The 20,872-nt window shown below is 54.8% G+C and overlaps 1 protein-coding gene across 1 annotated transcript; it reads left to right on the forward strand.

Moving 5' to 3' along the window:
- Positions 1-13,136: 13,136 nt before the first annotated feature.
- On the forward strand, positions 13,137-18,821 carry Lrrc14b (leucine rich repeat containing 14B). The gene is made up of 3 exons (XM_047556893.1): positions 13,137-13,332; positions 13,641-16,091; positions 17,386-18,821. The coding sequence occupies exons 2-3, from the start codon at positions 15,205-15,207 to the stop codon at positions 18,029-18,031; spliced, it is 1,533 nt and encodes a 510-aa protein (XP_047412849.1). The 5' UTR covers positions 13,137-13,332; positions 13,641-15,204; the 3' UTR covers positions 18,032-18,821.
- Positions 18,822-20,872: the final 2,051 nt, after the last annotated feature.

A 20,872-nucleotide genomic window follows, 5' to 3' on the forward strand; every position in this document is an offset into this window, starting at 1 on the left:
TTGGTCCCCTGTTAGCCTGGTGGAATTCAACTGCTTCACGGTAACTACCCTGCCATCTTTTCTCTTGCTTTTCTCTCTTACACACTTGCTTACTTTCTCCTCCTCGCTTTTCACGCTCTTTCTTGCGCGCACCCTTTCTCTTCCTCTCATTTTCTTTCTTACCCTGCAGGGAGACACTCTGTTTGCTTAATAAACTCCCTTATGTGATTTCCCGTGTCCGGCGTGGTTTTCGTGGGATTCCTTACAGTGGGGGCACACATATTTAAATGAGGAACTCCCCCTTCTAAGTTAGAAATTTTCTCTGAATTCCTGATCTCAGGATTCTAAACTTTTGCATCCATCTCATCCAAGTTAGTTCTCAGTCTCATACAGTCAGGGACACAAGAAGACCTGCCTGATTGAGTCTGCAGTATTCAAAACAACCAGACCTCCATTTACTTTTCAAGGACTGTAGGCGTTGCATTCTTTCCACTGAATTTTCACTCTGGCCAAGTATTTAATATAACTGAATAAATCTATTCTTATTTCTCTGTAGAGAGCAAATTCCCCAGGCTTAATGTCACACAATTAAATTCCCTTTCTTTCTTACTACTAAACTTATTCACATGTGCGTACTTCTCACCAGAAAGGGGCCAAGCATCTTTACCCTTTCTTCCAAAATCCTCTCAAACAGTTGCTATCTGGGCGCCAAATGTGGGGGTCTTCTCTGCCATGTCCCACGTGGAGGAAAGGGCTAACTGCTGAGGAGGATGTTTGTGGTTTTTATATCTGTTAGTGGTACTGCCGTTTACTGGTGACAAGTTCTGCTCCCTCTAATGTTGAAGTTTGAACACTAGAGAAGCACGCCAAGGCAAGCATATTAAGCAGGTTTTATTTAAAAGTAGTAATAAAAGTACAAGGCCCTGAGTTCGATCCCCAGTACCAAAAAAAAAAAAAAAAAAAAAAAAAAAAAAAAAAAAAAAAAAAAATTAAAAGTAGTAATAATACAGACTTCTCCTAGCAGGAAGAAGGGGGCCATGGCTGATGTTCTAAACTCCCAAGAAGTGAGTGCACCCTCCATCTTTTATAGGTTAAGGAAGGTCTCTTTTGTTCTCCAGTTCTCTTCCCCCCTTATCTCTCCTTCCTGCCTTTGTGACTAGGCCTGGTTTTGCATTAAGTGAGAAGTGATGGGCAGGGGGAGGGCCAAGGTGATTCAGGCAGGTAAGGGCCCAGGAGGCATTAATTAGCAGCTCCATGCTCGAAGTCCTTGATAAAGGCAGGTAAATTTGGTAATCAATGGGTTCTGGAGATCCTTGACATTCCATTCTTCCAGGAACAATCTCCAACTTCCAGAGGCAGATGGCTTCATGGTTTCATTTCCTCGATTTGACCCGATCCCCTATTTCTACACTAACTGCCTGTCCTTAATTCTGGCTTCAGTTGGAGGAAGTGGATCCTGGAGGGTGTGCCTTTGTCCTAGTTGAACAGGACAAAATATATATGCTTCTCTCCACCCCCCCCCTCCCAATTCTGGCTTCATTAGGTCAGAATCTGGGTGACTATATGATGGAGAGCCGAGCAACTGAGGCAAAGGGCAGCGCACCACCCAGTGACCAATCAAACGGGCAGGAAAACTCCACTGACCCTTACCTGTCACTCAGCAGGACCCCCGCCCATTCCGGTCTATAAAGACCCTGGGCAGCCGGTGCCTTGCTCGATTTTCTCTGGCTCCCTACCCTGACCTGTACCCCAGGGGGCTGGGAATTTCACCCAAGAGCCAAATTCCAATAAAGCTTGCTCTGACCACTTTCTGTCCAATTTTATTTGGCCACTAGCCGTGTGCCCCCGAGCTTACAATATCTATTACCCAAAACATTTATCTACTCAATGAACACATAAGAGCCAAAACTCTTTTTATGAGAGGGGATATGATGGGTCTGGTCATACAAGCTCTGGCCTCTTACAACAACTTGGAGTGGCCCAACTCTCCTTTATTTATAACATACAGGCGAAGGGGGCAAGGACCAGGAGGAGCTGCTTCTGTGATGAACAGGATAGGATAGGATGGGCTTAGGGAAGTCATTCTCTTAGAAAAATTCCAGAAGTAGACAGGAAACCACTCCCACACAGTGCCACATGCTTCCCCCTGCAGTTCCTAGAAGCCAGATCTCTGTATCCCATGGCTCAACCTAGTCTGATTCTCCTAAATAAAAATGGTTTCCCACAATAACCCCAGGTATCCCTAGAGATATGACCCACAAGGGTCCTTAAGACTGGTACTCTATCTAAGGCTGCTCTGAGGAGAAGAGAACCCAGGCATCCCAAGAGACATGACCCATGAAGTTTCCCAAGCCAGGCATGTTCCTGAGGCTCCTCTCAGGAAGAACATAACCCCAGGGGTCCCTAGAGACATGACCCACAAGGGTCAATAAAGACATGACTCATGAGGGTCGCCAAGCTAGGCATCTCCCTGAGGCTGTTCTCAGGGAAAGGGAACCCCAGGTACCCCCAGGGACGTGACCTATGAGGGTCACCAAGCCAGGTTCTCCCCGAGGCTGCTCTCAGGAAGAAGTTAACCCCAGGGGTCCCTAGATACATGACCCATAAGGGTTGCCAAGCCAGATTTCTCCCTGAGGCTGCTCTGAGAAAAAGGTAACCCCAGGGTGTCATGAACAGTGAGTAAGAGAGGAATTGAGTTTGGTTCCAACAAGTGGATTTTATTCATGCAATAAAACTTAACACTCACCTTAACATTCCTAATAATATGAAGTCACAAATACATTGAAGATTCACTCCCTTGTTCACCTAGAGTCCAATCCCTATGGACTTACTCAATGCAACATCTCTTAGCCAAGAAGTCAGTCAATAAGACCGAAGGGATTCTTCTCAACTGTAGCCTCTCTCAGCTCCTCAGATGTCCTCGGGTGTCCTCGGGTGTCCGCTGAGTCAGAGGCTGGGTGTTCAGGATGGCAGTTGTCATTGCTGGAGTGGTGGTTAGTCATCTGGGCTCAGTGACAATGGTCGATCGGTGATCAGAGATGGTGTGGACAGCAGCCAGGGCAGTCAAGAGACAGAGCAACGTGGAGTCCTCTGTTCACGGTGCTGCTGACGGTTTGCTTGAAGGGTCCAAGGGTTTAAGTAGTGATTTTCAGTCAAGTCAGGCTCTGGTTTTCATTGATAAAGACCAGGACACGACTAGACTAGGAGCCCCCACTCAGATCATAGGTAAAGTTTCATATTGGCATAGTTCAGGAGCGTCATCCTGCTACACAGCAAGTTTGCCACCAGGTGCCTGCTGCGTTTTATGATTTTAGTTTTACAAGTTCAGGCAAATACCAATACAACTTATTATTACTACATAACACAACTATAGCAATTCCTATTATTTTTCTTGTCTCATTACACAGGGGTCCCTAGAGACATGACCCACAAGGGACCCCCAGGCCAGGCATCTCTCTGAGGCTTGCTCTGAGGAGAAAAGAACCCAGGAGTCCCTAGAGGCATGATCCATGAGAGTCCCCAAGCCAGGCTTCTCTCTGAGGCTACTCTGAGATTAAGAGAAACCAGATATCTGTACACATATGACCCAGGATGCTCTTCACCTGGGGGTCTCCCTGAAGGGAAACCCAGGCTTCCCTAAAGATATTACCCATGAGGTTCCCCAAAACCAGCATCTCCCTGAGGCTGCTCTGAGGATAAGAGAACCCAGGGGTCCCTAGAGACATGGCCCACAAGGGTCCCCAAGCCAGGCGTCCCCCTCAGGCTGATCTCAGAAGGGAACCCCAGGGGTCCCTAGAGACATGGCCCACGAGGGTCCCCAAGCCAGGCGTCCCCCTCAGGCTGATCTCAGAAGGGAACCCCAGGGGTCCCTAGAGACATGACCCACGAGGGTCCCCAAGCCAGGCGTCCCCCTCAGGCTGATCTCAGAAGGGAACCCCAGGGGTCCCTAGAGACATGGCCCACGAGGGTCCCCAAGCCAGGCGTCCCCCTCAGGCTGATCTCAGAAGGGAACCCCAGGGGTCCCTAGAGACATGGCCCACGAGGGTCCCCAAGCCAGGCGTCCCCCTCAGGTTGATCTCAGGAGAAGGGAACCCCAGGGGTCCCTAGAGATATGGCCCACGAGTGTCCCCAAGCCAAGCTCTAAGAAGAAAGCTCTGCCCCTCCCCGTGGGGTGACACTCACCACCTCCCCACCTCCGCATACCCCCACACCGGCGCACACACCTGCATTTAACCTGAGCAGAAGGCTCGGTCCTCACCTGAAGGAGGCAGAATAAGGATTCGAGTTGGAACCGCGAGGCCCCGGTCCTGCTGGCCCCGCCCCTGATGGCCACGCCCCGCAAGGCGGTTCCCGCCTCCAGCTCCTGGCTTCCTGGTGAATCTCGGCGCCTTCTTCCACTCTCAGCTGTTCTGGATAAAATCTGTTCCCCCGGCTGTGACTAAGTCAGGCGGTTTTGTGCACCACAAGAAGTGGGAGCTCAAGAGAGCAGAGGGAGTTCCTGAGACCACCTCTCTGCACCCCGCCCTGCACCCCGCCAGGCTGCAACGAGGCCAGCGCAGACATGTCAGTGGACAGAGCCCAAAGACGTCACTCATGCACCCGAGCACAGAAGACCGGAAACAGGCCGCCACAGAGGCCTCTGGGAGCGTAGCCTTTGAGACAGAGTGACACAGCCAGGGACTAACCCATTTTAGGATCATGGGTTTTAAGAAAAGAAGTTAAATCCCAGACCACCGTCAAGATGAGAGCCTGCGACTTGGAAGCAAATTCCCCCAGCAGCCTCTGGGAGCTGCTGCTGCAACTCCCACCCTGGGACATTCTGGACAGTGCAGTCCTTCCTACCTGCCCTGCTCTCACCATGGAGGCCTCTGGGAGCTGCAGGGATTCTGGACAGTGCAGTCCGGAGCTCCGCCCACCCAGCCCTGGCCTTGCAGGAGCACAGGACAGTGTGCGCAGGCTGGAGGATTCTGGAAGTCCAGCATTCTGCCCGTGCAGCCCCCACCCCAGATGCCTCCCGGGGCAGTGGGCCAGAAGTGCACTTCAGTGCTCTGCTCCCCAGCCTCACGTGGAGGCTTCCCTGAGGCCGAGGCTTCTGAGATTTCCTGGCAGCGGACTCTGGACTTCTGCCCGTGCAGGCCTCAGCCCAGAGGCCTATGTGGCCGGCAAGCAGCATATCTGGGATGCCAATCCAATAATGAGGGCACGGTTTTGAGAAAGGAAAATGAAGTTTTATTGCTTTGTTAATAAAGAAGAAACACATGAGACTCTATACCAGAGACTGTGATTCTGCCTATCAGAGGGAAAAACGGGTTTTTAACAGGTACATTCCACGCACGTCCTAACCTGGAGCATGCTCACTTGCTCATTTGGGAGGAGAAGAGGAAAGGACATTCCATTTTTTAATAAGCCTCAGCCAGCTCAGCAATTTAGCGAGGCCATAGGCAACTTAATGAGACCCTGTCTCAAAATAAAAAGTGCTAGAACCGCAACTCCGTGGTTGAGAACCCCTAGGTTCAGTCCTCGGTACCAAAAAAAAAAAAAAAAAGCCCTCAGAGGCAGAGCAGCAAGGGCTATATCTGAAGCATGAGGGGGACCACTGGTGGTCCAGTGGTGGGCTACACTACCCAGTGAGTATAATACAGCCCTCACGGCAAAGGCCTCTGGGAGCTGCAGGCCTCCATGCACCTGGGCAGTACAGTCTATTGTGCTGGTGCCCTTGAGGCTGTGAAGAACTCTAGGAACAGTATAGTCCGTTCCACTCAGGCAGCCCTGCCTCTGGTTATTCTGGGCAGTGTAGTCCATCCTACCTTAGTGGACCTTGCCATCAAGGTTCCCAGCTCTGCTTGTCTCATGCCTGCCTGGGTGTCCATGAGGAGCCTGGGTAGTGCAGTCAGTCCAAAGTTCCACCCTCCACAGGAAGTTGTCTGGGAGCTACGGGCCCACCAGGGATTCTGGTAGTACAGTCTGGCCTGGGAGTTGCGGGTCAAGTATTGTAACCTTCAACCTGCACAGCCCTCACCATGGAGGCTTCTGGGAATTGTAGTCTGCACAGTTGCCTGGGTGTCCCCCAAGGGTAGTGCAGTTCAATTCTCTGCCCCACAGTCCTCACCACAGAGGATCCTGGAAGCTGCAGACCACATGCTTGCCCTGGGCTGAGGATTCTAGGTAGTGTAGTCCAGTGCTCCACCAATGCAGCCTCACAATAGAACCTCTGGGACTTACCGGCAACGCATTTTCCCAGGCATCCCCAGGGATTCTGGGAGGGAGCCTGACTTTCTGCACTTTTTGCAGCTCTCACTGCAGAGGTCCCCAAGTGTCATGGGTGGTGCAGTCTGCCCTTCCCACACAGCCCTCCCTGCAGAGGTCCTAGGAGCAGCAGCCTCTGGAGGGTCCTGGGCAGTGCAGTCCATCCTGCCTGTGCAACCCGCACCCTGGAGGCTACTGGGAGTGGCATGCCACGTGCTTAGCAGCACCCCAAGGCTCCCAGCAGTGTAGTCTGGCATTCTGCTGCCAGCCCTCACCCCAAATGCCCCTTGAAGCTTCAGGCCACACAATTTTCCTGATAGCCCAAGGATTCTGGGTAGTACAGCCCAGCAACTGACCGCCCAGCCTTCTTTAGAAAGGTCTCTGGAAACTGTAGGCCACACGTTTGCCCAGGAATCCCCAGGAATTCTGGGTAGTGTAGTTGTTCTGCTTGTGCAGCCCACGAAACAGAGGCTCCCCAGCACTGTGGGTCCCTGAGGATCCTGGTAGTGTGCAGTCCAGCATTCTCCTCACGCAACCCTCATTTTGGGGTTCATAGGACCTGCAGGCTCCCCACACACCATCACCACAGTGGCCCCGGGGCTGCAGGTGGCCCACCCACTGTAAACAGACTCTCTCAGCAAACCCAGCATCATCTGTGTTCTATAACAATTTTTAAGTCATGTAGTGGAAAGAACCCTAATACAGCGACAGTATTATCACATTGCAGATAATCAGGAACAATTCCTTAGGGGGCTGGGGAGATAGCTCAGTTGGTAGAGTGCTTGCCTTGCAAGGACAAGGCCCTGGGTTCGATCCCCAGCACCAAAAAAAAAAAAAAAAAAAAAAATTCCTTAATATCAAATGCCCAATTAATAAACAGACTTCTCCAATTATTTCAAATAAATTTCACAGTTAGATATAAACAAATCAGGTTCAGATTAGGAGCATCCGTTACATTTGAGTAATACATCTTAAGTCCTCTTCCCTCTTCTTTTTCTGTCACTTACTGGCTGACAAAGTACTTCACACTGTACAATTTCCCAGCCTGTTGTTTTCTTGTGGTGCCTGGGCTGACCAGGTCCTCAAGCATGCTGGGCACCACTGTACCACTGAGCTGTGACCCCAGCTGTAAAATTCTTCTTTTAACAGACAGAATTACAATATTTATACTTAAAGTAATTTTGAGTTTTAATACATCAGCTTTTCAGTATTTTCAAGTACTTTAACACTGTAAGAAAAAGAAACCATTGAAACACAAAAGCAAGCCATGAAATGCACTACCTGTTCCCCTCAGGCCCTCCACAATTAAGAATTTCCCCCAGAAACATTCCTGATCCATAAAAAATAGTTCAGCATGCCACAATGGTGATGCACAGTCAGAGCCTAATAAGGGACACTTGTGGAAAGTCCAGTCCTACTAATAGTACCTGAGAAAGTGAAGCACATGGCGGAGCTTCCTCCTGAGTCCTTGGGGCTGTGGGCAGGAGGCTTTCCCCTCACTCCTCCTCACCTTCTGATCACACACACCTCAGTCAACCCAAAGCAGCACTGGCATCTCCAAGGGTAGGCACCAGGGAGGAAACTCTGGTCTTCATAGTCTACAATGGCCCAGATGTCCATGGTCCTGTGAGAAGAAAGTCACTGTGGACACAGAAACCCACACACAGAATGTGGGTGCTTCTGGGAGTCAGAGAAAGTGGTTCTGAGCGGCCTCCGCTGGCCACTCTGGGCGGTGCAGGACTCTCCTCGTCCAACTCTGAAATTCATCCTTCTCATTATTTCAGGCCATGATTTTGGAAATCAAACAAATAGAATCCACCATCCCAGGTCTTGATATGAAGGAATAGGATAGCAAGAAGCAAAGTGCCGGCAAACTGACAGGTTCTCTGATCTTCTGTGTATCAGCAATGTAGAGCAAGCAGTGGGGTTTACAAACTGGAAAAAGAGATTTTTAAAAAGCATTACCAATTACAATACCACCTTCCAAAATATTGAAATCCTTAAATATAAATCTCCTTCTCTTCTTTTCTGGTACTGGGGATTGAGCCCACGTGCACTCTATCATTGAGCCATATCCCAACCCTTTTATCTTATTTTTTATTTTGAGCCATGGTCTCACTAAGTTGCCAAGTTCTGCCTCAAACTTGCAATCCTGCTGCCCCAGCTTCCCAAGTTGCTATATCTAGTCTGTGAAAATAATATTAAGGGAACAAAAAAATAAGACACAGATGGAGAAATATATGTATTTGTATTGCCTAGATAACATCAACCTAGAGATCCTGAAAACACCACACCACCAAGGCTGCCCTGTGCTCCATCATCAAGAGAATCATACCAGGCTGGCACCACCCTGCACACGGCTCACAATCAGTGTTTACAAAGGTCCCCTTACAATAAGAGCCTGAAGCCAGAGAAGGGGTGGGTAGCAGGGCAGGGGATGAGGTAGGCAGGAGGTGGTGACAGCAGATCTTGTTGTGCCCAGCGGCTCGAGACCCCACAAAGACCACCGGAGACCACGATCAATGCAAGCAAGAGTCATTTATTAGCAAGCTCGAGCCTGGTCCTCCGCGCACTCGGTAACCGGTGACACTAAGAGGCCCCAAGCCCTTGTTTAGCAGGGTTTTTATAATGAAAGGCAAGCAGTTTTACAGTGTTCTTTTAATTGGTTAACATATAAAATTGTATACAAAGCATGTTAGTTTAAGTTCTGGGTCTCCCTGACCTCCGAGAGGAGGGTTGTCATTATCTTTAAGTTTGCTTTTTGGGTCAGTCACCTGGCCTTTACAGATAAGAGATGAGACGAAAATTCTTTGTGGCTTTTATGAGGGGTTGAGGGCAGTTTGGGAAGAGCCTCGTATTTACACAGGTGCAAGCTTTTTCTATCTTTTCAATCTCATTGTCGTGCACAGCCACGACACTCCGGTAAACAATGTGGAAGGGGAGGAAGGGTCAGAACCCTTCACTACTAGGATCGGCTTTTTAAAAAGTAGGCAGAAATCACCTTAGATCTTCCTAAGACTTCTTACCTAAAGGAGCACCACCGTGCTTCCCTGCAGGGAATTCTCGTTGCCTCCTAATCTGTTCTCCATATCAGAACGAAATTAAAAACCACCCCTTTTCTCTCCAGGTGAAAAGACCACACGCCTCGATGAACTGGTGTCCGGTTATCCGCTGAGGAAGATGGAGACGTGACTCTTGACGGACGACTCGGGCCTGCCTTCTGCTGCCCTCCCGACACAGCAGGACAGCTGAAACTGGCCTAAGTGCTTTATTTTCCATCTTCAAACATTTTCCTTAGGGTTCGTTTTCTTTGTTTAATTTTCCTCAGAAAAAATCCATTCTCACATTCCATGCTATGCTCGGGTCTCCGCTCAGTGCAGCCGCTCCCTCTGCGGCTGTCTTCACCATGGACACCCTCCTGGCGGCCGGCCCTCCCCTGGCCCCCCTGCCCGGCACCCCTGCCTCAGCTCAGGCCGCTGCCCCGAGAGTGGCTCCTGCCCCAAGGAGCCTGGGTGCTCCCCTGGGCTTCTCAACAGAGGCCTCTCGGAGGCCAAAGCAGATGCCTGGCCCGGGCTTCCGGCCTCAGCCCCCTGCTCCAGCTCCCAGGCGGGGTGGGCAGGCTCTGCTCCCCCTCCTCGTGTGGGCCAAGGGTCCTGGGGTGGTTTGTCAGGTGGTATTGCCCCAAGGGGGTGCTGGGGAAACGGGTGTAGAACTGGGACTGCAAGAAAAGCAGGGGCCCGGAGCGGTCCGCAGACTTGAGCCCCGCGAAGCAGCGGTAAGCACTTTTTTTTTCTTTTTGAAGCAGCCGTAAGTGACGGGACCCTGGATTAATTACCGCACAAAGGGACCAGATAACATGGCCACAGCTCTCGCCCTCACTCTGCCAGCTCCGCCGCCTCCAGCAGGGGTCTTCCTCCGCCCTTGAGGTCCCCGAACCTGCTCATGGCTGCCAGCCCAGGCCGCAGCCCCTGTATCAGGGAGGACGAGATGCGGCCAGGGGTCTGGGCTGGGCAGTGTGTGGCACCATGGCTGCCCCTGCTTGTGTCCCTTGATTCTGTGTCCCTCGGTGTCCTCTGGGAGTTGACCAGAGGTCAACTTCAAGCTCAAGTCCTTTATATAAGATGGCTTAAAATTTGCACGTGATGTACTGTTCAGCCCCAGGGCTGCAAGTGCCCCAAGATACTGACGACGGATGACAGAGAATCCCTGGAGGACTCAGTGGGAAGGGTGTGGACACGCTCCTCCTCTCTTGCTCCACAGGACCAGGCCGGGTGGGACAGGGTGCAGGGCCACTGTGCGGGCGGAGCTCTCCAGAGGTTCTCCGGAGCACACTCTTCTGCTGCACGACCGAGGTCGCTCTGCTTTGGTCCTCACCTGAAGACTGGAGAGGGCACGGGCAGCCTCCTCTCTGCTTCCTTCCTTATGTTCTTTAGAGTCCTCCTTGTCTCACTGCCCAGAGCAACGAGCTTCCTGGGCACTGCTCAGTGCCTAACTCAGAACACAGATGTGTCTGCCCTGTGCTCAGTCATCTCCAGATGGCTCGCGCCCGACTAACACGTGCATGACCCTCAAGCGGCTCGGGAGGACAACCCAGCACAGGCTCAGGACAGGCATGGTGTCCAAGTCTTTTCCATCCTCGGCTGGATTTGGAAACGGTGCTCATGAAGGGCTGACTTACTGCAAAAATTTTCAAACAAATTCTTAAAAATTGTTTATTAAAGAAAAAAAAATTTCTTTCACCTCTACCCAAGATAAAGGAGCAGGGAAGAGTCTAAATCCACCTGCACCGGGAGACTCTGGAGGCTCAGCGCAAGTTCAAAGGACGGGTGCCTGAAGCTGAGTCCAGAGACGTCAGAGCCCCCTGTTCTTGGCCTTCATGCTCTGCTGGGGCCCCACTCACCCAGGGCAGCTCATCTCCACCCAGCCCGACTCGCATGCCAGTCTGCTCTGGAAGCACCTTCAGACACACCCCGAAGAGATGCTTTTGGTAAAGCACTACCCTCTGGGAAGTCTTTAACCCAGTCAAGCTGACCCCTAAATAACTCGTCCCAAAAGGAAACACAGAGCTAAAAGAAACACCCCTGCCCTCTCAACCCCGCTCCCCGCCTCTCCCACAAAAAGAGAAAAGAGCAGAGCTGGAGGGACTGGTGAGCTTGTGACGCCGTCCAGCGGAGTCAATTTGGCGCGGGGGACAAAAGAGTAGCGAGGTTCTTGAATTCGGAACGGTTTATTGATGAATCAGGAAACCCGGGAACCGGAACCTCCAACCTCGAACCTGGGGCCTCGAACCTTGAACCCCAGCGCTCGAGGAGAGCCGGCTTATATTCCCTCCAGGAGGTGAAGGGAAGGCTGACCCCAATTATGCAAAGATTAGGCGAGGAGCCAGCTGCCCAATCATGGTAAAGGTCACAACGAGCAGGCCCGAGCAGGAGCACTCGGGAACACCTGTGCACGCGTGGTGCAAGTGGACTTAATTGGATACGGCCAATGACAAATCACCTGGGTGTGCTTATGTTAATCAACCTCCTCACGCCAGTGTGATCCAAGCAACCTCTGGCTGGCTGCCAGGCGCCATCCCGGCCCAGTCCGCATGGCATAGCCCCCAACAAGCTTGTGTTAGAGTTCCCACAGGGAGGGCAAAGGAGCGCTGAGGAGGCAGCAGCTGATGGGTGCAAGCCCATGCCGGCACTATCAGCCCTCATCCCAAGCAGGCCGAGTGCAGTCAGCAAAGAAGGGAAGCTCTTTACAGCCCTGATCCGGACCTCAAATGTCCCCCAAGGCCACATGATGAAGACTGGTCCCCAGGGGGCACTGCTGGGAGGCGGTGGAGCCATCCACAGGTGGGGTCTAGAGGGAGGAGGCAGCTCAGGGGCACCTTGAAGGGGTCCTGGAGCTCCAGTCCCTCCTCTCCCTCTCTGTTGGCTTCCTGGCCCTGTGAGGTGAGCAGCTCCACCTTGTTTCATCTCTCTGAAAGCAACCAGGCTCAGCGACCACAAAACCCTGAGCCAAAAACAACCTTTCCTCCTTTTGAGTTTCTTATTGCAGGCATTTTGTCACAGCGATGCAAAGCTGACTAACAGATGACAGAGGAAAATGGCATTATGTTCAGAACCACAACACGGGTGCCATCAGTCTTCACCAGGAGTCAGCTGCAAACAGAATTCCATGCTGACAACATCGTTCGAAACAGGGTGAGAGAAGGGCACCTCGATGCATGCAGAAGCTGACGCCCCTCATCACTAGCAGACCTTCACTGCAAACAGTGCTCGGGGATGTTCTTCAGGAACAGAAAAGTAAAAAGCACGGGAAGCCACAAAACTTTCTTCATGACGTTAGATTTCTGTAAATGACAACAGTTCAAACAAGCCATTTCTATGTATTTGAGGTTTATAATCTATACATGTAAAATGTACCGCAACAGTAGCATGAGGGCCAGGAGGGGACATGACAGCAGACAGCGCTGGATGCATGCTGAGTGTGAAGAGGGACGATGTCACCGGAGGCAGAGTGTGGCCAGTTAAAGACGTGCATCGTGAACTCTAAGACACCACGGAAACCACGAACGAAGGCGATCAAATGGCAACAAACAGACCTCAGTCCAAGGCAGGGAAAGGGAAAGGGAAAGGGAACAAGGGAACTCTGACAGAGAGCAAACAGCAGGAGCCATTACGCCGCAGGGAGGTTGCCACTGGACCAGTGTGGCCGCACCCCCAGAGCCAGGACGCCGTGCCAGTGGCTGTGTCCAAGGACACTCGCCGGGCTGGGCGGGCCTGTGGGAGGAGGCTGCGTGTCCCTGCCCTCTGTTTAAGCCACAGGGCCCTCTTTTTCCATGTTAGCTTGGGCGCCTGCGCTGCTGTGCGGCCGTCCCAGTCGATCTGGAGCTGGGCTCCCTCCTGGCAGATGTCAGGGCCCGTGCTGTCCACACCAACTGGACCTGACTGAGCACCTTCCGCTCTGGTCTTCCATCCACACTGGGTCTGGCTCTGGATTGCGACAAGGAGAACCCATTCACAAGCAGAGCCTCTTCTGACCGGACTCGCAGGGTCCCCAGTGTGCCTGGCCTCCAGGGCTGCACCCACAGACGCCACAGTTTTCATCTCCGAGTTGGTGAGTTCTCAGGAAACGCCTCCCCTCGCCTCATGAGGGCTGGACTGAGGCTGGGCACTGGTGAGGGGGCAGCTGGCATGGCCGTTGGGCTCACTCACTCTTCCGTGTGCTGCTGCATGCAGCCAGCACTGAGGGACACGCAGGATGCTCAGGGGGCACTGGCCAGGTGGGCAGTGGTGGCCACTCCTAGTGTGCTCCTCCTCCCAAGTTGTCACAGCACACGTCAGGGGACAGTGCTGGGGCCTCGCTCCCCCGGAGTCACTTCCTGAAGCTCCCTGACCCTGCCCTTGCGGGGCTTGTAGCCACAGCAGCCAGCTCACCTCCGCTGTGCGTCTCCTCTGAGACTCCCCTGCGTGCTCTGGTCTGGCTGTGAGTCCACAGAAGAGGCTCCCCCTCCTCAGAGCAGCTCCGGCTGCTGCCGCCCTGTCCTCAAGCCTGATCTGCCCGGCAGTGGAGCAGTTTCAGAGGCCAGCCAGGCCAACGACGTGCGCCAACGACGTACCACAGGCACAGCCCTGAGCGCAGAGGAGGCTCCTGGGACCTGACAGCAGCCAGCAGTGTCCTTTGGTCAGCTGTGACTGACCTAGACCAGATGCAGCTCCTCCACCAAGAGCCCAGTCGGACAGACGGAAGGAAGCTCCCAGGGACATGTGCCCAGGGCCTGGAAGCAAAGCCCTTCGGCAGGGCTCCTCATGCCCGTGGTCAGCACACCGCTCCTGCCTGGCCTGGGTCTGGGCTCCTCCACACCCAGGCTGCCTGAGCTCTGAGGACGCAGCCCACCACGGAGCCCTGGGGCTCAGGCTGTCAGTCAGGCAGAGCCCTCCTGGGGCCACGTTTGCCCTGACCTTCCAGACCAGCGGGTCCCGCAGGAGCGCATCCCAGCCCAGCTCCTCCCGTCTCTTGAGAGTAACTGGAGTCTCCATTTGGTTTCTGATTTGTTTTCCTTTGTTTTGTTTTGTTTTTAAGATGGTCATCTTGGTTTTTTTACATATATACCTTTATTTATTTATTTTTATGTGCTGCTAAGGATGGAACCCAGGGCCTCACACGTGCTACGCAAGCGCTCTACCACTGACCACAACCCAGCCCTTGGTTTCCTTTCCAACAAGCCACGTGCAGCTAGGGAAACAGTTCTGAGTCATGTCTGAGAGAACTCAGGGGCCAACTGAGTCACCCCCTGCTCCTGTGTCCCTCAGTGGCTGGGTCCTCTGAGGGTCCTATTGACTTGGGGGCCCCTGAGAGACCACCTCCTGCAAAGAAGGAAAAATAATAACAGTGGGGGAGTGGACAACTGCACAGCTCCCAGGCCTCACCTGATCTCCCAGTTAGAGCCAGCCTGGTAGCAAAGCCAGGACTTCAGCCGACCCCTGCATGTGCACAAGCCTCTGGAACCACTTTCTGGGGGCCAAACAGGAAGCAATCTTTGTTACCCAACGTGCCTTTGTCTCAGTGCCGACTCATAGATAGGAGACTTCAGGAACATGAGCAGGATTCTCGTGTCCTCCAGAGTCTTTTATTTTGACTCTGGAAACAGGAGAAGTGTCTGTTGCCTGTTGCATCATTTGCGTGTCTAACGAGGAAGGGTGCACGGTCCCCACGCTCAGCCTTTCTGAACAGCCCCTGCATAGGGCAGCCAGAGCCAAGCAGCTCTGCTTTCACCAGGTGGGTGCCACGAGGCGGACAGCGCCTCTGTGGTCACGCCAAACAGGCGCCCCAGGATCAAAATAGCAGTCAGATGACTGAAGGGCAAGCTTGCCACTCTGCCCAAAGCCAAGCACCCCCAGCAGCAGCAGCTAAAAATAGGCGTGAAGGGCACAGGCCTGAGTCAGAGCCGGAGGGGAGAGTGCTGTCCTGCCTCGGGCTGAGGGCGCCATGAGGTCGCTCCGCTTCATTTCTGCTGAAGCCCTGGTGTCTCACCCCCTGCTGGCCCGGGAAAGCCTGGACAGCGTGGCCCACAACCTCTACCCACTGGTGTTCAAGGCCAGCTACCTGCTGGAGCAGACAGAAGTGACCCGTGCCGTGCTGGGAAACTGGCCACTGGAGGAGTTCCGACTGGCTGCGTTGTTGGGGCCAAGCACTGACCACCCAGAGGACCTGCGTGACCGAGCCTGCAGGGCCTGCCTGGAGGCCTGCATACGCGGCCTGGCCGACCGCGTGCTGCAGGGCAGGGGCCGCTGGCTGCGGGTGGCAGACCTCACGGGCATACGAGACGTGCAGGTGCAGCGGTGCCCCTGCGGGAGGGCCCTGGGAAGGTGGGGCCGCACTGAGCTGCTGGCCAGGACCTGCTGTGCGCTTCAGGCGGAGCCCTGCGTGGCCAGGCGCCCCACTGAAGTCCTCGTCGACCTCTTCGTCACCGAGGGCAACTTCGAGGTGGTGGTACAGGCCCTGCGGCCACCAGGCCCAGCCCCTCTGCAGGTGCGATGCCCGTCCTTCCGGGCAGACAGCCTGAGCCCTGGGCAGCTCCTGCATGTGCTGGGCCTGGCCAGGCCTGACGCACTGCGCAAGCTGGAGGTGGTTCACAACGTGCGGCTGAACGCGGGGCACGTGCAGCAGCTGCTGGCCCAGGGGGGCTTCCCCCAGCTGGTCTCACTCACCCTGCCCACCAGGGCCTTCGACATGCCGCCCACCTCCACCCTGGTTCCCGAGGGTGAGGACCCCCTCCTCTCCTCCATCGCCCGGGAACTCAGCCAGATGACCCGGCTCGCAGAGCTGAGTGTGGCCTTCTCCACACTGACTGGGAAGATCCAGACGTTGCTCAGGTGAGTCGAGAGGCGGGTGAGCGCTCGGGTCCCCGGAAAGGCGCTGGGGAGGAGCCGAGGCACAGGGATGGGACTTGCTAACTTAGAAGGCTATGGCTCATCTCTGTGGGGTTGCTCTGGCAGGAGTGTAGGAGAGGGACAAGGACAGGGACAGGGACAAGGTAACCATGAGTTAGAACCCCCAGGAAATAGCAGTGCACCAAGGGGGTCTGGGGCAGTTTTCAGTCAACAAGAGGGAACATACTAACTAGCAGGTAAGCAAAGCACACAGACACTGCTCCCCTCATCTCACCTGGAAGGTCTGTGGGGGTGACTCACAGGACGCCTGCAGCACAGGCAGCCCTCGGCAGCAGGGTCAGTGTGCCTCCCCTGGGCAGCTCTGCTGTGGACGGGGGTGGAGGAAAGCAGCCAGGGAGGGGCACGGTTGGGGTGGCCTCATGTGCTGTGCCAGGGGCAGGCTCTGGGCAGCAGGTCCAGGTGTGGGTGGGAGTGAAAGGCAGCCGTGGCAAGAGGAGGGAGGGACAAAGAGCCGGAACCAGGTGTGGACAGGTCCAGGGTCCCCACAGGGTGGGCGGGCCGAGGATGTGCGTCTCCACAAGTCCTGAGTGTGGACACTATTCTGGAGACTTCCAGCAGCTGCCCGTTTGCTGCCGCCGACTCCAACTAAATCAGAACTGGTGGTTGAGCAATGCAGAAGCCATCAGGGTCTGGGCTGCCCTTCCCGCCTCCAAGGCCACGCAGGCCCGGGCTGTAAGCCAGAGGGCACTTTCTTGCTTGCTCGTTCTGCTCTTTTCCACCCCGCTGCCGGCTTTCCGAGCTGCCTTCCTGACAGGACTTCCTCCACTACAGGAGGGCTTGTTGCGATGTCTGGGTATTGGTGTGGACTGAGCCCCTGGGTCACGGCGTGCATGCTGGGACGAGCCCAGGGCCTCCAGTGTGCTGGGCCAGCACTCACCACTGAGCCACACCCCAGCCCTAAAGCGATTCTCTGCCAACAGGCGGCTGGCAGCCATAGACGAGGTGGGCGAGGGAGCATGGCAGTATTCCAGTAGACCAGACCACTCGGACAGACACTCGCACCTCACGTAATTCCCCTTGTCACGAGCCCTCTGAAATTTTTCAAGTACTTAAAACCAGTCATTCTCCACTGACAGACTATGGAGTCAGGCAGCAGCTGGGTTTGTCTGTGGACTGCAGTTTGTGACACACGAACGAGTGGATTGTCACATCTGCTCGAATCCCAGCTCACCTGAGAACCTGCTCTTACCTGTGCTGCTTTCTGCCTGTCCCGCAGCCCCCTCAGGACCCCGCTGCGATCACTGGACCTGGCTAACTGTGCCCTGAACCAGGCAGACATGGCCTTCCTGGCAGACTGTGTGCATGCCACCCACCTGGAGGTGCTGGACCTCAGTGGACACAACGTGCTACACCTGTACCCCTCAGCCTTCTTCAGGCTGCTGCGCCGGGCCTCCCAGACGCTGAGGGCACTGACCCTGGAGGAGTGTGGCCTCGCGGACAGCCACGTGGGCATGCTGATCCTGGGACTGAGCCCCTGCCAGCAGCTGCGGGAGTTCCGGTTCCTGGGGAACCCGCTGTCTGCCCGCGCCCTCCAGCGCCTCTTCACTGCGCTCTGTGAGCTGCCTGAGCTGCGGCGCATCGAGTTCCCGGTGCCCAAGGACTGCTACCCCGCAGGCACTGCCTACCCCCAGGAGGAGCTGGCCGTGTCCAAGTTCGACCAGCAGAAGTACGATGCCATCGCCCAGGAGCTGCACGCGGTGCTTCTGCGGGCCAACCGCGAGGACATCCAGGCCTCCACGCCCCTCTTCGGAAGTTTCGACCCAGACATTCAGGAAACGAGCGATGAGCTCGGCACCTTCCTGCTGCAAGCTTTCAAAACTGCTTTAGAAAACTTTTCCAGAGCACTAAAACAAATGGAGTAGGCCCTCCACCATGCCAAGGGCAGTCTTGCGTTTCAGCCTGCACGGTGCCTGGGGCCAGTCCTGGGCCGCACATTCATCCCTAGTATCACCACCAAAAGCAGTTCTAGTGAAAATGGTAGGCACGCCTGCTAGGTCCATAGGAGAGGAAGCCCTGCCCTCGAGATGGGTCAGGCAGCAGGACCCTACGGCCTGGTGGAGACCCCAGGCAGGCAGACGTGGTAGTGAGTGGAGGCGCGACGGGCCCCAGGGCGGGCTGCATGGGAGCAGGCCAGCTGGACTCCGCAGAGCGAGAGGAAGGAAATGAGAACTTGTAACAGAGGATGCTAAAGTAAGAATCAGCCTGCAAACACAACAGACTGAGGAACAGACGGAAAGGTGAGCCCGGGCCTGTGCCCAGCAGGAGGCTCACACAGCCTGCTGGACGTGGCTGCTGGGCAGCGTGGCTGTGGGGCCAGCAGTGACAAGCCAGGTCTGTTTACTTGGACAGGGCCAGGAGCGTGCGGTGGCTTCCAGCTGGTGCCAGTGACTGTCCTCGCTTTGCTTTGAATCTGAGTGAGGGTGTGCTGGCCTCAGCAGCAGGCCAGGGGACAGAGCGTGTGGCTGGTTTCTGGGTTCCACCTTCCCCTAAACAGCCAGACTCCACGCGCCTGCCCCAGGCCTCTTCCCCTCAGGTGGTTGAGGCTGGAATCTGATGCTGATTGTCACCCGAGGTAGAGTTGGTTCCCACCAAGCTCTGCTCTGCTCCGAGGGCTGAGAATAGAATAAGTGCTAATAAAATAGGTGTGGTTTACCCAGACTTGTACTTCTTTCACTGCAGTTCAGAACTTCTAAAAGGATTTGAGAGTCTAGAAACAAGACATTTCCTCAAGGCAGAGGCAAGAGCTTGGACCAGCACCACCAGAGCTCCACTCCACAGGCTGCGCCTCCCACAGGGGCGTCTCCATCCCAGGTGCTCTGCAGGGCCGCAGGTTTGTTGCAGGCTGTTCTCTCCTGTGGGACCCAGCGGGCATCCCTCCCCTGGGCTCAGGTGGGCTGACACCCCACCTTGATCTGCCTGCTCGGCTGTGCCTTACAGGAAGGTTCACACTGGCAGTCTAACTGCAATCACGTGTCAGCACGTGGACTTTGAATAACACCAAGTTCTTGTAAATAGTAGGTACCATGCAAAATTTCAAAATTATTTTAAAGTTCAGACTCTAAAAGCAGAGTAACTCTCACTGTTTTAAGTGTCTGAATTTGACTCAGCCTCTAGTGTCATTGTAACCAGTCATGTGCAATGGCCAGCTGGGCCAGGAGGTCCCTGAACTTGTGTGACTGAGCCAATGCTATGTGGAGAAGGGCCCAGAGTGTGACCCATTAGCCAGGCAGGGGTGAGCACACAGAATTTGCTGGTGCCAGGTGAAGTTGCTGGCAGCAAACATTGGGGATAGCACCCCCTCTACGCTGGCCTGAATCCATCCTGGGCAGCAGCCCAGGTGCTCTGTACCTTACACACCTGTCCCCAGGTGTGAGACTCACTGGGCAGCAGCCCAGGTGCTCTGTACCTTACACACCTGTCCCCAGGTGTGAGACTCACTGGGCATCAGCCCAGGTGCTCTACCTTACACACCTGTCCCCAGGTGTGAGACTCACTGGGCAGCAGCCCAAGTGCTCTGTACCTTACACACCTGTCCCCAGGCGTGAGACTCACTGGGCAGCAGCCCAAGTGCTCTCTACCTTACACACCTGTCACCAGGTGTGAGACTCACTGGGCAGTAGCCCAGGTGCTCTGTACCTTACACACCTGTCCCCAGGCGTGAGACTCACTGGGCAGCAGCCCAAGTGCTCTGTACCTTACACACCTGTCCCCAGGCGTGAGACTCACTGGGCAGCAGCCCAGGTGCTCTCTACCTTACACACCTGTCCCCGTGTGAGACTCACTTGCTCCTCTAGACCAATCCCACCCAGACTGGATGTGCTGTTCAGCACCCATGGATGTTGGTCATACCTCCCCACATTGGGACTCTGCCTGTGGCCACCTGGCACCTGCAGTCACATAGCTGGTGTCCACCAGGGCCAGCAGCATCTGCTGCTTTTATGGAAAGTCAGGCATGGCAAGTGTGTAGATGGGAGCCAGGACACTCATAGCAGCTGCAGCTGGTGTGGCTCCTGGTGAAGCCCTGGGGACCACGATCACACCAAGATCCTGCTAGCCTTTGCAGGACCAGATGGTGAGAACAGGGACACCAATGATCCCAGCACTGGGGACAGTGTGGGGGTCACCTCCTTGCAGTCCCAGGTCTCTCACTGTGGGTCCCTGCCTTTCCCCTAAGAGTGCAGCAGGGCTTCCTGATGACCATCCTGCAAGATGAGAAGCAGTTTGGGGCTCCAATTTGGCTCTCACTGCCTTAATGGCTGGTTCCACAGGTTGGAACACCTGTGAGGGTTCTTTCTTGAATATACAGAGACAAAGGTGGTCAACTACACACCCAGTGGGCCTCTGTCATTTCTGGCTCACTCTTATTAGCAGTGGGGAGGGCTCTACTTGGCTGTCACTCAACCCTGGACTCCTATGATTGCCAGCTTTGGCAGCAGCCCCAAGGTGAAGACGCTGGTTGCCACTTGGACCTGATGCATGCTTATCACAGCCACCCCACCCACCTGCTTCTGCCAGTCTGGAGCCCCATCCTGGGGCACCACCGAGCAGAGCCAGCCCCAGCCCCAGAGGGCAGCCCCCAAGCCAAGCCACAGTGCCAGAGGTCTCGCCAGCCGGGCCCAACATCCCATGCTCTCCAAGCTTCTGCAAACAGGCCTCCAACACTCCACTCTGTGGCTGCTGCCCACTGACCAGCCTTAAGGGGC

The sequence above is a fragment of the Sciurus carolinensis genome, chromosome 6 (assembly GCF_902686445.1).
Source record: "Sciurus carolinensis chromosome 6, mSciCar1.2, whole genome shotgun sequence".
In the NCBI taxonomy this organism is placed as follows: domain Eukaryota; kingdom Metazoa; phylum Chordata; class Mammalia; order Rodentia; family Sciuridae; genus Sciurus; species Sciurus carolinensis.